The sequence below is a fragment of the Oreochromis niloticus genome, linkage group LG2, assembly GCF_001858045.2.
Source record: "Oreochromis niloticus isolate F11D_XX linkage group LG2, O_niloticus_UMD_NMBU, whole genome shotgun sequence".
NCBI lineage: Eukaryota > Metazoa > Chordata > Actinopteri > Cichliformes > Cichlidae > Oreochromis > Oreochromis niloticus.
This window is the reverse complement of record NC_031966.2, coordinates 32,174,192-32,190,026: the sequence shown is the minus strand read 5'-3', so window position 1 is coordinate 32,190,026 and position 15,835 is coordinate 32,174,192. Positions and strand designations below refer to the sequence as shown.

Here is a 15,835-nt window from a genome sequence, read left to right as displayed (position 1 = left end):
CAAGTAAGATGGAAAACAAGTCCAAGAAATGTGATAGATGCCCCCTGCAACGAGGAGCTAATTGCCTGCATGGGGAAAGCATTTGATAAATGGCTCTTTAGTGAGAAGGATGTTGTTCAAACTGAAATTTGTATCCATATTATAAATAATTATACGCCTTACAAGTGATGACCAGAAAGGGAATTAGACTTAAAAGCCGAGTTGGTTTTGATTAATTTTTAAATTACAGCATTAGTCATTTGTTATTAAAGCTCAGCTAAACAAACAAAAGCCTGCACAGGTCTCGCCGCTGTTTCTGTCATTTCTTATTCATCTTTATCTTCTTCCTCCTTTTTCTTTTTCTGAAATCCAGCCTCTCTAGGCATCACCCAGAATCATATAATAAAGAGTTTTGAAAATACAGAGTACTAACTATGGACAGTCTCTTGATTCTTTTCATGTATGCACATCAAGCACCCCGGCGTCACCATTCGGTTGGAGTTAAACTATTGAACCATGTGCCGAGTTTTCAAAAACGAGGTACTGTTGGACTCCTTGGATCAAGCAGAGTTCAAAGCATTTCCATCACATTTTATCTCATGAAAAAGGAAAAAAAAATCATAATTTTTCTTCCAAATCTTTAGAAAAACCAACACAGAGATCTTCAGAGCAAGCCTCATAAATGTCTCATTAAAGTTATCAAATAAATTTTTGAGCCACACACAGCCAATCACAATCACAGGAAAAAGTGGCAAACATGAAATGAGGTCACAATCAAAGCCGTTCTGCAGTTTAGCAAAAGCAAACTTTGTATTGCTAGATCAAAAAAACAAAAAACGTCACTACTTGGAGGGTGCTGCAATAACTGGAAAGGTGTTAATTAGCTGGAAGTAATTCTTATCTGGTAAAATCGTCTCAACTTGTCCCGTCAAACTGATTGATGTGACCTGCCCTTTGAATCAAAAAGGCCACAATTTTTTAACAACTGATCTTTAAGTCTCACAAAAAACTATCAGACGGATTTTAGATTTTCAAAGCCATTTATCTGTTACAGCCAATCAATGACAGCAGATGAGCCTCCAAACAGAATATAAGATTATATTCAGAAACAGATTTGATGTTTTAACCCTAAACGTAGTGTCTGTAGGCACTTCTACATAATCTGAGCACTGCTCAGGGCACTGCGATAAGCAAGAACACAGAACCTTTCCTATGAGAGGTTCCAGCCACGGATTCAGTCTGATCCAATCTACAAGTTTAACTTGTGTGGAAAAAACAATATTGTTTTAATGAAAGTCGGTGGAACATTTAAATGTCTGTCAAACTTGACTGGTACTCTGCACACAATTAATTTAATTCAACTAGTAGTTAAAAGAGCTCAAATGAGCTCAGACATGTTCCAACATGGCTGTCCAGCAGCACAAGAAGAATTTTAGTTCAACTGCTGAGCTTCCTTATCATGGCTTGCAGATACACACTCTCTAGCCTCTTTATTAGGTACGCCTATTTGACTACTTATTAACACAAAGATCTAATCAGCCAATCACATGAGAGCACATCGGTGGATTTAAGATGACCTGTTGAAGTTCAAACTGAGCATCAGAAGCGTTTACAGACAACTGTCTGAAAAACAAAATATCCAGTGAGCCGCAGTTTGTGGCTGAAAATGTCTTGTTGATGCCAGAGCTCAGAGGAGAATAGCTAGACTGCTTTGAGCTGATAGGCTTGTGTGCTCTTCTGCATACCCTGCTGTATGCAGAAGAGCATCTGAACAACAAACTTTGAAGCAGATGGGCTTCAGCTGCAGAGGACCACAGCAGATGCCAATCGTGTCAGCTAAGAACAGGAAACTGAGGGTATCGTTCACACACGCTCGCCAAACAACTGGGTCTGGGAAGTCTGGGAAAACCCTGCAACATCTGACTGGTATGGTCAGACATTGGCAGAAACAGCATGAAAGCATGGATCCATCCTACCTTGTGTTAATGTTCAGGTTGGTAGAGGTATAATGGTGTGGGGCACACTTTCATGGCACACTTTCCTTAGTACCAGCTGACCATCTTTTAAATGCCACAGCCTCCTAGAGTATTGTTGCTGATCTTGTCATCTCTTTTACAGTCATTATGCATAGTATCTTCTGATGGCTGCTCCCAGCAGGATTTCACAGCATATCACAAAACTCAAATCATATGAAGCTGGTTTCTTCAGCATTACGGTGACTTCACTGTACTCAGATGGCCTCCACAGTCACAGATCTCAAGCCAACAGAGCACTTTTAGGATGTGGTGGAACGGGACATTTGCATCGTGAACGTGCAGCTGACAAATCTGCAGAAACGGTGTGATGCTGTCATGTTAGTATGGACCAAAATCCACCACCTGTGGTGTGAAGAATTAAAGCAACCCTGGTATTAGTAAGATGTATCTAAAGAAGGGGCTGTTGAGTGATATGTGGATAAGAATCTATCATAATTTACAATGTTAAGCTACAGAATGATCCCTCTGGGACCTTTAAACATCCCAAATCATCTTCTATAATTTGCATTGAACAGTTAAACATGACTTCTATTAATTATGTATCAATTAAATATTTAAACATGACTAGATAAATAACTAATAAATAGCTGATAAATAAGAAATATGTTGGAGTGTTTGGAAATCTGATTGGCTGGATGCTGGCTCTGATGGTATTAACAGTTTCAGAGCTGGCTGCACTTCTCGTTTCTCTGCAGTTAGTTTCGCACTTGTTCGAACGGATTAATAGGCAATAAAAATGCAGCGAAGATTTAATTAGTTTTCTTGTTTTCTCACTGAAGCAACAGTTTGGATGTGATTTGATCTGCCTCTGATATGTGTGAGCACAATGGGAAAGCCACCAAATAAAGACAGCTGATGAAAAGAGTGTGTTATTGACAAAAACTGTAACAGGCACACAAAGAGGTATTTGATATTAGACTTAAAACTAAGCACCCAGCTGCATTGAGTGTATAACAACACATAAGTCATGTAGTCTGCAGTATATCTCCTCTAATCTTGGTCAGATCCATCATATTTCTGTCTCAACCTACTTCCCGTCTTCATTTTCAGCCGAGGGGTCGAGGGGTGATGGATGTCTCCTCCACACTCTCCTGTCCTCCTTCCCCTTGGGCTTGCTCTTCACACACTTCCCCCCTCCCGCTCTATTCTTTCCACTCTCCCTCTCTTTGTCCCCTCTTTCTCTCCTTTCTTTCTCCTCGGTAACTGGTAAAAATAGAGCTTCATAAATCATGCATCTTCTTTCACAGCAGTGCGTAAAAAAAAGAGAGGAAAAGAAATAAATTGGGGGGGGGGGGGATGAAAGAGAGAGAGGGAGGGAGGGAGGGATGTTGAGGATGAGATGTAGAGACGGAGGTGGATGACATCAAACTCCAGGAGAAGGGTGGGAAGTTGACAGGGGAATAGATTGGAGCTGCAGGGCTCTTGGCTGCCCTCTCCGTCTCTCTGAACATTGGCTGATTCACGCTGGAGTTGGAGGAAATGAATGTTAACATGCCAAGGAGTGGGCTGGCGGACGATGAGTGGTCATCTCGCCAGCAGAGTTACATGTTTCAAGCCTGCAGAGCGGAGAAGAGATGTCTCTCTCGCACCTTGAGGACTCTCTTACTCGGATAGGGTCGATCCGTCTGTCGCCCTTAGTAACAGGGGTCTGCACTCTGACTGGCGGGAAGGTTAAGTGAGAGATCGCTACGACAACTGCACCACATGTAGAATCACATGAAACCCCAAAACAAGGCACGGTAGATCCATTAGGCTGTTGTACAAAATATTGTATCACAAGAATATTACTTAAGGGTTCCTCTTAGGGGAAAAAATCACCACGGCTGTGATTTTTTAAAAAGATTAGAAATCAAAGTTATTTGATAACGTGGCTGCAGCTGCAGCGTGTTTTATTTGATCATGTTAAAAACATGGCTGTAAGCTGCCATAACCCCCCACCATGATAAGATGATGAAATTTTTGGGAGAACCCCAGTAAGAGTGCAGAGTCCATGCTCCAAGTTTGGTGCTAGCACATGAAAAACTTCCTGTTAGGCCATCTGGTGTTGATCTCAACTGGCTGTAACAGACATGTGCTTTATAAACATCTAAAATCAATCTGATAACTTTGGTGAGAATTGTTCTGAGGATTCTTCTGCGCTATTTTAGGTAAAATGATTACTGCACTGCCAAATAATCGCCACATAACGTAAATATTTCCTCTGTAAAATAAGTGCTCAAATCCATGAACCACAGATCAAAGCATTGCTGTGATATGAACACTTCCTGTTTGGTATCCCTGCAAATGATTTTGATTGGCTGTGGTGGACAAACACTCCATCCCCAACAAGTCACCCTTTAATTCAGGTTACATTTTTGACAGCTCTGCTAACAGTTTTAGTTTCCATGACGCAGAAACATTTCTGAAAATTAAAAATTTTCCATCTGTTTCATTTATAGTGAAAACTGGAAATGAAACACTTCATGTACTGACATCACCCTTTGAAGTGGGCTTCAAAGATAAATCATATCTGAAAATCCATCTAAACAATCATGTTGCCGTTTACATCCACGCTTTATGTCCACTTTCAACCTTTTAAACTGATGTCACCTCGTCATCATGTGATCTTGTGATATAATTTGTAATTAAAAAAACAGTGCATGCATTTGTTTTTGTTTTGTGGGGTGAAATAAAAAGGTTAGTGTAATGAGCACAAAACAGTCATTTTTAACTACCCTGAAGAAATCCCATCACCGCACGGCTGGTTAGACACCATGAAAACAGTCCCTGCAGCCACAGCTGTCTCTGGGTGTCACCATGTTTGTCAACTGCCTGCAATTCTGTTTCATCTTCTCATTTAAAAAGATGCAACTTTTTTTTACTGCTTCTCACTTTTTCTCTCATCATTATTCTTATAGCTGATGTTCTACATGTTACCAAACAGGATAAACTATAAAGCTGTTTGTTGGGAGGGAGCTTTTTCACCATAGGGCTCATTTCCATGTTCAAGAAACCAGTTTGGGATTATTTGAGTTTTGTGATATGGTGCATAAGCCCATCAGAAGATGGGTACACTGAGGTCATAAAAGGATGGATAAGGTCAGCACCAATAATCAAGCAGAATGTGGTATTTTAATGGTGCTTAACTGATACCAAGGCAGCCGAAGTATGCCAAGAAAATATCGCCTGCGCTATTAAACCACCAGCAGAAGGCTGAAGCACTGATACAAGGCAGGATAGATCCATGCTTTCATGTTTCATGCCAAAGTTTGACCCTATCATCCAGATGTAGCAACAGAAATCGAGACTCATCAGACATTTTATCAGACTTTTATTGCCCAATTTTGATCAGCCTGTGTGAATTGTAGCCTCAGTTTCCTGTTCTTAGTTGACACCTAGTGTGGTCTTCTGCTCATTCAAGGTTCAGTGTTTTGTGTGATGCTTTTGTGAGATGCTCTTCTGCACACCTTGGTAGTATGTAGAAGAGCGGACAAACAAGGTGGTAACTCAGTTACTGTTGACTTCCTCTCAGCTTGAAGCGCTCAGCGAATGTTTTCTCTTTTTCAGATCATTCTCTGTAAGCCCTAGAGATGGTAGTGCAGGGAAAAACCCAGTGGATCAGCAGTTTCTGGCACCAACAACCATACTATGCTTAAAGTCAGTTAATTTTAAGCTCAGCAGGTCATCTATACAGGTGAAAAAACCCTGACACCACTGTAGTGGTCCTTCATTCAGGTGTTTAACTCTGGGTGAGGCTCTTTAGTGAGACAAAATTAGCCTTGAGAGAGACAATACCTCTGTCCCTTCAGTGACACTAAGAAAGGAGCGAGATGACGTTCACATCCTCTGTCTCTCACTCTCACACACACACTTTTTCATTGAGTCAGTGAATACACTGTCACAGCAGCCTCGCTCTGCCTCATATACAGGACACAGACTCATAAACACAATCTAACGTCATGTGATGATTTGAATTGGAGTCTTAAGTACCACAGACAAGATTTTAAAAAAATTCCATCTCAAACACACACACACACACACTGAAGAAAGTGAGCTTTCCCCCACAAGTCAGTGATTCATAGATGCAGCCACACCCTCACACTGCAGAGTAAGTGAGGTCAACCTGTGCGTTAATAAATGATGGGTTCCGAGTGAAAACCTGGTCACTGTGGGGATTCAGGGTGTGAGAGTGAAAAGTTCAGCAGATATCCAGGAGAAAAAGCACATCCAGCTCTGTAACCCCAGCAGAAAGGGCCTTTCATATTTCATGAGCAGTTCTGTCTGACTTCGCATGTGGGCTAAGAACCAACTTGACGGTTTTATTGCAGTTAACGCCACACATAACGGGTCACCACTGCTGAGAAGTGAGAGACAAGTTTCAGAGAGACGTGCTGGGAGCATCTGTCTGATACGTGCTAGTCTTCATCCCTCTCTTGCCTGCTTGTTGCTTCTCCTTTTAATGCAGTTCCACCCAAAGTGCATTTTTGCTTTGGATGTGGAGAAGTAATGTGTTGCAGCCTGCTGTCTGAGGCAGAGGGAAACGTCTCAGCCTGTCTTCTTCAGCACTGAACACTGAAAAAGGATGTGACTCAGCGGGTCTAATGTGGTTACAAGCATACATACTATCAGTGTGATACTACAGCGGGAGGTGTCACCAAATCTCTGCTCGCACGATTAGAGATTTAGTGAAATCAAAGGTGAAAAAACATGTAGACTCTTACATTACTGTCATAGGTATACCAAGAGTTCAGGTAAACTCAAACACTATAGAATAATATAAATGAATCATTTGCAGTCTTTTAATGTGCACAGAAGGAAAGTGGGTCGGCTCAGTGAGAGAAGGACTGCAGTGATTATGCGCTATAGGCCAAAAAACAAGCAAATAAACAACATTCAGAGAAATTTATTCAAATCGTCTCGAAACTGAAAATCCAGATAAACAAGTTTATCAAGTGTTTTCGTCTCATGGCCACAACTGAGGTGAATGATATGTGTAGCTGTGTTCTCTTCCAACCTGCTGAGATCAAAATGAGATGATTGCTGCCGTGATTAACAACATCTCATCTCGTAGTGTTCAAAGCCGCAAGTACTGTAAGCTGCCGGGACCTTTCTGGTAGGGCTTCAGACTGAAAGACCAGACTTCTAGCAGGTTGTAACTTCAACAACAGAGCCCCAATTCTGCAGACCTTTAACATTTAAATAGGCAGCAGCATGCGGGGCTGGAAAACTAAACCAACAAGCAAAAAAAATAAATAAATAAAAGGCCCTGCGGGTGGTTTTTACCAGGCCTGCAGCATATTACGTATTTAGTGATGACGGAATACAAACAAATGCAGACAGAGAAGGTAACATTGCATGTGCAGATGGATGATAAATACCAAAATCAAATCACATTTGTCTTCAATATTCCAAGATGATCAATGACCATGAAGCAGGTCCTGGTTTGACAAACTGATTTGACATCGCTGTGGATTTATCCATCTTCAGTTTAAAAGCACATTTTACAGTGTGTACGTGTGTTAGTGTACGGCACTCACCAGGGTGTTGAGGTGGCTGCGGGTATTCACGGCGTGTTTGAGAGCCAGTTTAATCATTGTGGGCAGTCTAAGAACAACAGCCTCCATATCCTGCTCTCCCCTCATGGCACCAGCCAACTTCCCCAGTCCATCTATATAGCTCCTCCAATGAGGCTGCACTTCTGCAGCTCCCCCCAGGCAGTTGTGCATCACTGCTTGACAGAAGCCTCTGCAGGCCGGCGGCCCCAGCATGCCCTGGCAGTGCGGGCAATACCACAGCCTCAGCAGGGACCGGCTGCACTCTCGGCCGGGCCGCAGATGGTCTGTGGTGTTGACGACCTCGATACCCAGGTTCAGCGCCTGCAGGAAGACTCGTGTGGCCAGAAGGGAGCGAGAGAGTCGAGTCATCATCAGTTTAGGATAAGGGCCAAACGCTCCCGAGTCCTTCCAAGCTCCTCTTACACACTCCTCGGACACTGAGGTGCCACTGCCTCCCAGCAGGCGGCGGTACGTGAGGGGAAAGAGGCGGCCGTAGAGCACCGCCACCATGTGGTCAACTGTGGAGTCCGAGCCAAGGATGTAAAGCGACATGTCCAGGAACAGCTGCCCCACAGAGCTCTGGGCACCACTCGTGAGAGTCGGGAACTCTGACTTCAGCATCGTCAGGGTGGAGTTACGTCCGTGACGCAGCACCAGGTCAAAGGCCTCTGCAAGAAAGAGTGAGACAGGGTGACAGTCAGGCCATCTTCTGAAAGCTCAAAATTTCATTCAGTGATGCCTTAATAATCACTACAACTACCTCAAAGTTGTCAGCCAACAGGCATCAGCTTAACTCAAAAACATGAAACACTCAAACAGAAGCTTTCCCCCAAACGAGGATCCTATCCTTAACGATCAAAGCCAGGGAAAACTTCCCACGCACAGCCTCGCGTTCCCTTTTTCCCACTTTTTCTCCATTTGTTGTTTTCCTCTAATGTGCTTATACACACTCACACGTGCACGTTATTACAGTAACGGGTGATGGCTTCAAAATGAGCTTCTCCAATAGATAAACAGTCAGATTCTGGCTTTGACCTTTCCACAGTACAAAGCAAAAAAAAAGCTCACAGAATCTTAAAAAGACACCAATAACGTCAATATATTAGTCAAGTGTGAGAGGCATGGCCGTAAGGATGTCTGTGAGGAGAAAAGCATTCAAAACCTGCAGGAGGGAGTGGAGCAGGGGCCACTGTGAGAAGAGAAAATAATCAGTGGCGTTTCAAGGCACAAAGTGAAGTCTTATCAACAAGGTGGCACAAGAAGCGGGAGCTCCATCATCGACCCAGTTGCAAAATGAGTGAGGACCCGACAACAGAGGGGATTTAAAGCTCCATTACTGAACTTAGCAGGGGAGCCGGGACTCAGTGAAATGAAGCTTTGGACGGGAGAATAGCGTGAGATCCCGAAATCCCATTTATACCGCGGCTAGTCCACTACATCACTTTGTTGGGAGTGACTGCCGCAAATGCTTTGTGAGGAGCAGAGGAAAAACAGTGGTTTAGGGAACATTAGAGGAAGTTATTGGTTTATGTGCTACAACAAATAGCCATTTCATCTTTGTTATTCGTTTTTCCCTGCTTGGATAGTTTAATTTGTTTTTCTTCATGCCTCTCTGAGGTCAGTGAAGCCTATGTGGAGCTTTGGCGTTGAGAAACAATTTGACACCTCTGTTTTTAGGACATATAATGTGAGTTTCTGTGTATACGTAAAGAAATCCACATGAGGATATAAATACATATATATGAGATGTTTCACTATGACTGAAATGAATTCTGGGATGCTTTAAACTAAGTAAACTCTCACAGAGGAATAAACACATTCATTCCTCAAATTAAACATTCACAGTGTTGTTGTTCATCTAAGCTGAATTTTTATTATCATCTGACATGTAAAACCTTAGAAACGAGTGCAATTTCTTCTTACCAATCACAGCTGCTAATGCATAAATGCAAACAGGCCCAAAGTGATCCAGTTTTGCTATTTATGGTGTGAAGTGAGGTGAAGACACTGATATGAGCTGCAAATGTTTCAACTCATTTTGAGGCTCAGCGATTCCAATTTATTAATTTACAGAAACTTATTTTGAAGAAAAAAACAAGAAGAAATTGATTTTCTGTCAAACTCTCAGATCAAAGGATAAACAAATATAGCACACACAGATGGTGGTTTACTTGCTAGCACGGGCGAATGTCTGCAGCGCACTTATTTGCCCTTTTATGGCAAACTGCACACTAGCAGGAAGATCAGAGCATATTATAATTAACAATTTGACACTAAATCCACCTTTTTGTGTTGATGAATTGCTGCCGAATCATTTGAATCTTTCTGGTCCTGGTTTATAGTCCTCATTGCGGCACAAGGTACTTGCCTTTGTACGGGGAAAATTAAGCTCAGCTTTGGAAATAACAGAAAATATTAGAACATTTTTTGATGTTGCATAGCTTCACTGCCATGTTTCAAGGTTGTAAGCCTGAGTTTAAAAGTTGGTTTTCAACTCTAAAATGATGAAGTTGTTGAAATATGCTGCCTTAACTGGCTAAAGAGAATCCTGTAATTAGCCAGCTTTAGTTATGGTAGCCGCTGTTTAATAGAATACTGAGCCTGTTTAAGGAAGCTTTATTGTAGACTGGAGTAAACTGCAGCTTTAGATTCTAATGTGTATGTCAGCAGTCTGCTCGCTCAGCAGAACAGTCGCTGGCTGCCTAAAGGTTAAGAAAAGCATTGGAGGATGTTCAGGAGCAGCGCACATCTGTTTGGTTTTTCACTCTACGGCTGTCCTGCTGTGTCTGTGAAGCACTTCCCTCTGTGATCAGTGAGGAGGCAGATGTGCAGATTGCCAGCTGAGACAAGGAGACAGACTGAAAGGAGGGAAAACATACCCACACACACACACACACACGGTCACACACAGAACTCGCAGATGAGCACAGAAAGTTTTCAACAAGCAGATATTTGGTTATCGATTGAAAAGTGGAGGCAGTGAGAAAATGTATCCAGCTCACAAAGCGGTTTCTAAAAAAAATCCACCCACATCAAACTCTGCAATTCAGCCGCTATCTGTAGCATCTCTCACGCCGTAAAGAGGAGAGCCACTTTGCGATGGTAAAGAGAAAGACTAGAGGGCTCTTCATAAATGCAATTCAATGGCTCTGAGTAGCCGGGGTCAAAGTATGAACCATTGTGAGCCCATTTCCTGCAAATGCTCCTCACGTTCTTTCAGCGGTGAAAGCCTGGACGGGATCGGGTATCCTTTAATGGAGGGGAATGGGGCCGTATGTCGGGGACCTGTGACACGCTGGATACAAGCATACGAGGTCAAGAGCACGCATTACAAGAGCAGGAGCCCAGAGCAGCATATTAGGTCACGCTTAAAATTAGCAGTAACATTCATTTTGTGAGCGTCAGGGATGGAGGCAGAAGGCTGCTGGTTGCTGGAAAGCCGTTTCTCCTGAGACTGAAGGCCTTTTACTGACAGACCACCTGTTTACTCCGAGGCATCTGGGCATCTCATCTTTCTCGGGCCTTGAAATGCTCATGTCGGATTTATGACTAAATGCAGTCCAGTAAACCTCTACTATGCGAATTTGTCATAATATCTGGTTTCTGTGCATTTCAAGCCATTAATCCCAAATTAAGCTGCGATCAAGTATCACACATTTCATGTTATTAGTAAAATAAGTCTGACAAATCTGCGGCACAGTGAGGTAAATTCTTTCTGACATCTAAAGCCTTTAAGTGACTGCAGCTCTGACATAAAACAGGCGCTCCCATAATCTATGAAGGGCCTGTCAAATAAGCATATTTGATGTTCAGGAGCCCATCAGTCTCCATGTTACGTATAAGTACATAAATCTGCGGCTCATAACGCACCAGGCTTGGCTGACCGTTGCCTGTGGTTGACACGCTGCGAAGGCAAAGACATGCACCGTGCTGCCTCATCAATCAGCGGCCCATACACCCATTATCCCCTGAGAGGAAAACATCAATAAATTACCCAGCCAATGAGACTAATCCATTTGGCTGATGGAGTTTCACCTCTAGCTGCCATGGAGACGGATGGAGGAGCCGCTGCCACCTGGTCCCGTTAACAAAGCAGTACCTGTCCGGGACGCAGACAGAGGACTGGCGGGGGTGCCATGGTGTCACTTTTGATGTAAGGTGATTGGGCTTCTGAAGGGGGCCGGTGATGATCCAAATGTCTTATCATATGTCTGTGGGTGCACCAAGCACGTGCACAGGCTGACTCTAACAGACATCTCTCAGCAGCGTCGACGTTCAGTCGTGATTTTATGAGCTACAACAAAGCAGCATCTGTTCACTGACTGTAAACAGTACGCTGCTTTTTCCAGGCACGTTTCACTCAGAGCACTCTGCACTCAGGTAACCTGAGACCCGCTCCACCTGACAGCCCTTTTTTCCCCCTTGTGGGATTGTTGTACATTTGCATCCGGGTGCTCGGGGCTTTACGGGACGGCGGCAGTGAGGCAGAGCGGGGCGGGGCCGGCTGATTCCAGGAACAAAGCAGGCAGGATGCTGGTAAGGCCTAGATAACATCACCAGCAGACCATGAGGGCCAATGGACAGCGGGGTAGAAATGAGAGGTGTATTAGGTTACTCCATCTGTTAGGGAGCACCTCGTCGAACACACAAACGCACACACGCACACGCCCGCACGCAGCCGCGCACAATGCAATCAGAGCACTCAGCAGCAGCCAGGTGGTGACAGCGAGGGCGAACATTTGGCGGACCATGGTGGGATGGCGAGGTGTAAGTCAGGTGTAAGGACACTCATACACACACACGCTAACACATTTTTCTTTGTGTTCATTTATCTGCTGCCCTGTGAGCGTCTAGCTAATGTTTCCTCCCAGCTAGGCAGTAAAATCAACAAAATTCATACACTGCTTTTATTACTCGTAGTCTGCTTCTAATAAGAAAACAACTCGAGAGGGTTGTTCTGGGTTTTTTCACCAAAAACTCATACAGTCCACTCTGATCCACTGAACAAAATTTACAGCACTTTTACTTCTGTGTATATTTTTATGAAAATGTGGCGTATTATTTCAGGATAATCTTCAAGTCCAACAAGACTCGTTATCTGTTCTACATTAATTGGAGGTTAAATTCTAGGTAACAGTCCCAAGCTGCGCTGGATAAAAACACACAAACAGAACTTTACTTCTAAAGTTCTGAGACAGTTAAAAGATATTTTTCACAATTTGATGCATTAATTAAAAATAGTTCTCAAATATTTCTATTTCAGTAAAAATTGGCAAAATTTGTCATCTCTCATTTCTTTTTGTTATTTATTTAAGGAGCCCGAGCTTCAGCCAGCAATAGTTCTCCAGGCTTTCTGAAGCTCTTTCCAAGTTTTTCTTTGGATGTTGGCTCCTTTTTGACAGACTGATAGCGTTCCAGGATTACTCTTATTGCATTGTCAGTGAGTTTGGGATCATTACCGTGTCAAAAAATGAAGCCTATCTGATGCTTTCCAGATTTTATTACATGGTTGATCAAAATCTGGCGTTTTCTGTGTTTATAATTCCATCAATTTTGACAAGATCAGTGCAGAAGTGCAGCCCAAACCATAACAGAGCCTCCGCCGTGTTTTACAGACCTCTCTCCTGACTTCCTCCATTCATCCTGACGACTATTTCAAAATCAGAATCACACATGTGGTGCTGTGGGCCAGGCAGGTTAGGACACACAGAACAGGATTTGAACTAAACAGCAGCTTTACTGCTGAACTCCAGCAAAATACAAAATACACGAAAACTCAGACAGGGCGAAAGAAATCTAAGAGAGCTCAGGCTGTGATGAAGAATAAAGGTGGTCATACCAAACATTGGCTTTCAAGCTTGTGCTGCTGCTCGCACAGTTGGGGCACACTGCATAGCTCATCTTTGTGTGCCGTCCTTCTGCTGCAGTGTAACACTGGGCATGAGGCACTAGAGAAAACAGGTCCATGTGCCTCTCACAGGGTGGCTGGTTTGAAAAGCTGAAGGTGACATTGTATGAATAGATGAAATGAAGTTTTCCACCATACAGCAGGGCCAACTCTGTTTTGTCCTTACATACTGTACTTTCCATTGATGTTTCCACATCACAGCGCAGGATGCCGACTGTTTATAGCATTCAGTTTATAGCAACATGTGTATTTGTGAGGGGCTGCCAATCAGAAAGAAGATGGCTAAAAGGAGGAGAGCCATACTGGCTTGTTTCAGACAGAGGAACTGCAGAGGCTTCACAGCGGCTCAGTATAAGATAAATAATAATCACTTTAAACTGTGAAGCATGCCAAGCTACACTAACAGAGTTCAGATGATGAGCACAATGAAGGATGAAAACATTCACAAGCATGAAGAAATGTAAAGCTTGATGTTTATGTACATATATGATATGCATAGACCCTACATCCCCAAATTTGTGTCAATAATTACCAGCCATGTTTGCTTACTTAGTGTACATTCAGTGTTTTTCTCCACGCCCACCTGCAAAGACTCTGTCCTCTATTAACAGGTCTCACAGCTTGAGAACCACCAAGCTACGTCAGGCATAGAAGTCACTGGTTTGAAAATAAGCTGGCAAGTATCAGACTTTATTTTCACCTGGTTGGCTGAGAGTTGGAAAGCAGCCATGATGATATATGGCAGCCACAGTTTTTTAATACATTGTAAAATGCAATTGCCTGAATTCACAAAGAGCAGCAGAGGTGTGCTGATCAAACAGCACAACAACAAACGGATTCACTGGAGCTCAGAGCACAAAATATTTTAATAATTTTTAATGCAAAAGATTTTTTCCACACTCACCAAGTTCCATTTAATCTCTGGTTAATTTGCTAAGAATATAGACTTTATTGCAAAAAGGACAAATATCTAAAGCGCCTTTGGGATAATTAATGGAAAACTATTTACTTACTGTGACAGCTACAAAAAGAGTTAAAGCAGTTGTGAAGGAATAAGATGAGTGTATATTCCCACTCCGTTTTCATACCTGTTGGCTTTATTCCCCAACAGGTGCCACTGTAGGGGAATAAAGCCACGGCTGATGGGTGCAGACGACAACGCTTAAAACGTGAAATGTGATTCGAATTCAATTTGGAACGTTTTTGTTTTCTCCATTCATTGTGGGTTGTTTTTGTTGAACGTGGGTTGTGGGGCATAGACTGTTTTTCGCCTTCAGAAGTGGGGCCAATGCCATAAAAAAAAATCTGCAATAAAAGCGGCATCTGTGTGTGCCTGCCTCCTTTTTGACAGCTCATCCCAATATTATTAGAACTATCCAAGTACAAGAAATACATCATCTCATTGACTGGAAAACATATCCAAGAGCAATAAACCACATCCACGATTACTTCTTCTTATACCACCAAAATCTAAAACAGGAAGCATTAGACACACAGATAAAAATTGCTGTTCCTGGGTGATACAGATACGCTAGCAGCCAGTTTTTTTTCCTCCCTTGCTTCCATATTTCTGCTTGTCACCATTGACTCCATTGATCTCTGGCACTGGGCTCCAATGCTGAGGTCAAAGTTGAGCCGTGCTGTATCTCTAACCGGCAAACAGGCGCTGTCAGAGGACACGGTGTGCAGCAGAATAGAGGACACGGCGAGGTGGGAAGGACGCAAGGGCAAAAGTGAAGTGGAAAAACACAACCGAGAGCTGGAGGGGAGGTAGAGGAGGAGGAGGAGGAGGAGGAGGGGTTCAGTGAATGGTGCCAGAACGTGTGGAGAGAAACATTCAGCGAGGCGAGCTTTGAAGCTCCATTCAAAGGCATCTGGAGTCAAGCAGTGCCAGAGCTGTGAGACACGTCGCACACCTCTCGCCAAAACTCAGCCACGGGTGAGAGAGACCTGACACCCCAATCAAACGCTCGCCTCGCAGACAAAATACACATCGGACCCTGAGGAATCCTACCACTCAGAAAAGTGATACTTGAGTGAAAGGCTATTCCAATAATGGATTCATTTCCAGCGCACAGACCGAGACGCAGAGACAGGACACACATACACAACCCAACACACACACACACCCATAGGAGTTATTGCTCTCCGGGGCTGCCGTTCGAGGCCGCGGATAAAAAGCCCGCAGCCCGTCCGTCCGCATCTGAGCGAAGATGAGAGAGGTCACGACTAACGCAGCACGAGCACTCCACTCCAAATTAAGCATCCGAGCTCTATTAATCCAATATGCATCTCTAAGTAGATCCTGTGGTTCGTGATGAATGCACTCCTACTCATTCACCCTCATGCTAGTTTTCATGCTTGCGCCGCATTACGCC

At 43.4% G+C, this 15,835-nt stretch overlaps 1 protein-coding gene across 3 annotated transcripts in view; it reads right to left on the bottom strand.

Moving 5' to 3' along the window:
- The window catches only part of gpc3 (glypican 3), a 206,204-nt gene that overhangs the window by 125,356 nt on the left and 65,013 nt on the right, over positions 1–15,835 (bottom strand). For all 3 annotated transcript variants that reach the window (XM_025898218.1, XM_019346170.1, XM_019346169.1), the window contains exon 3: positions 7,532–8,217. In XM_025898218.1, coding sequence (XP_025754003.1) covers positions 7,532–8,217 — 686 coding nt within the window. The remainder of the gene's footprint in view (positions 1–7,531; positions 8,218–15,835) is intronic.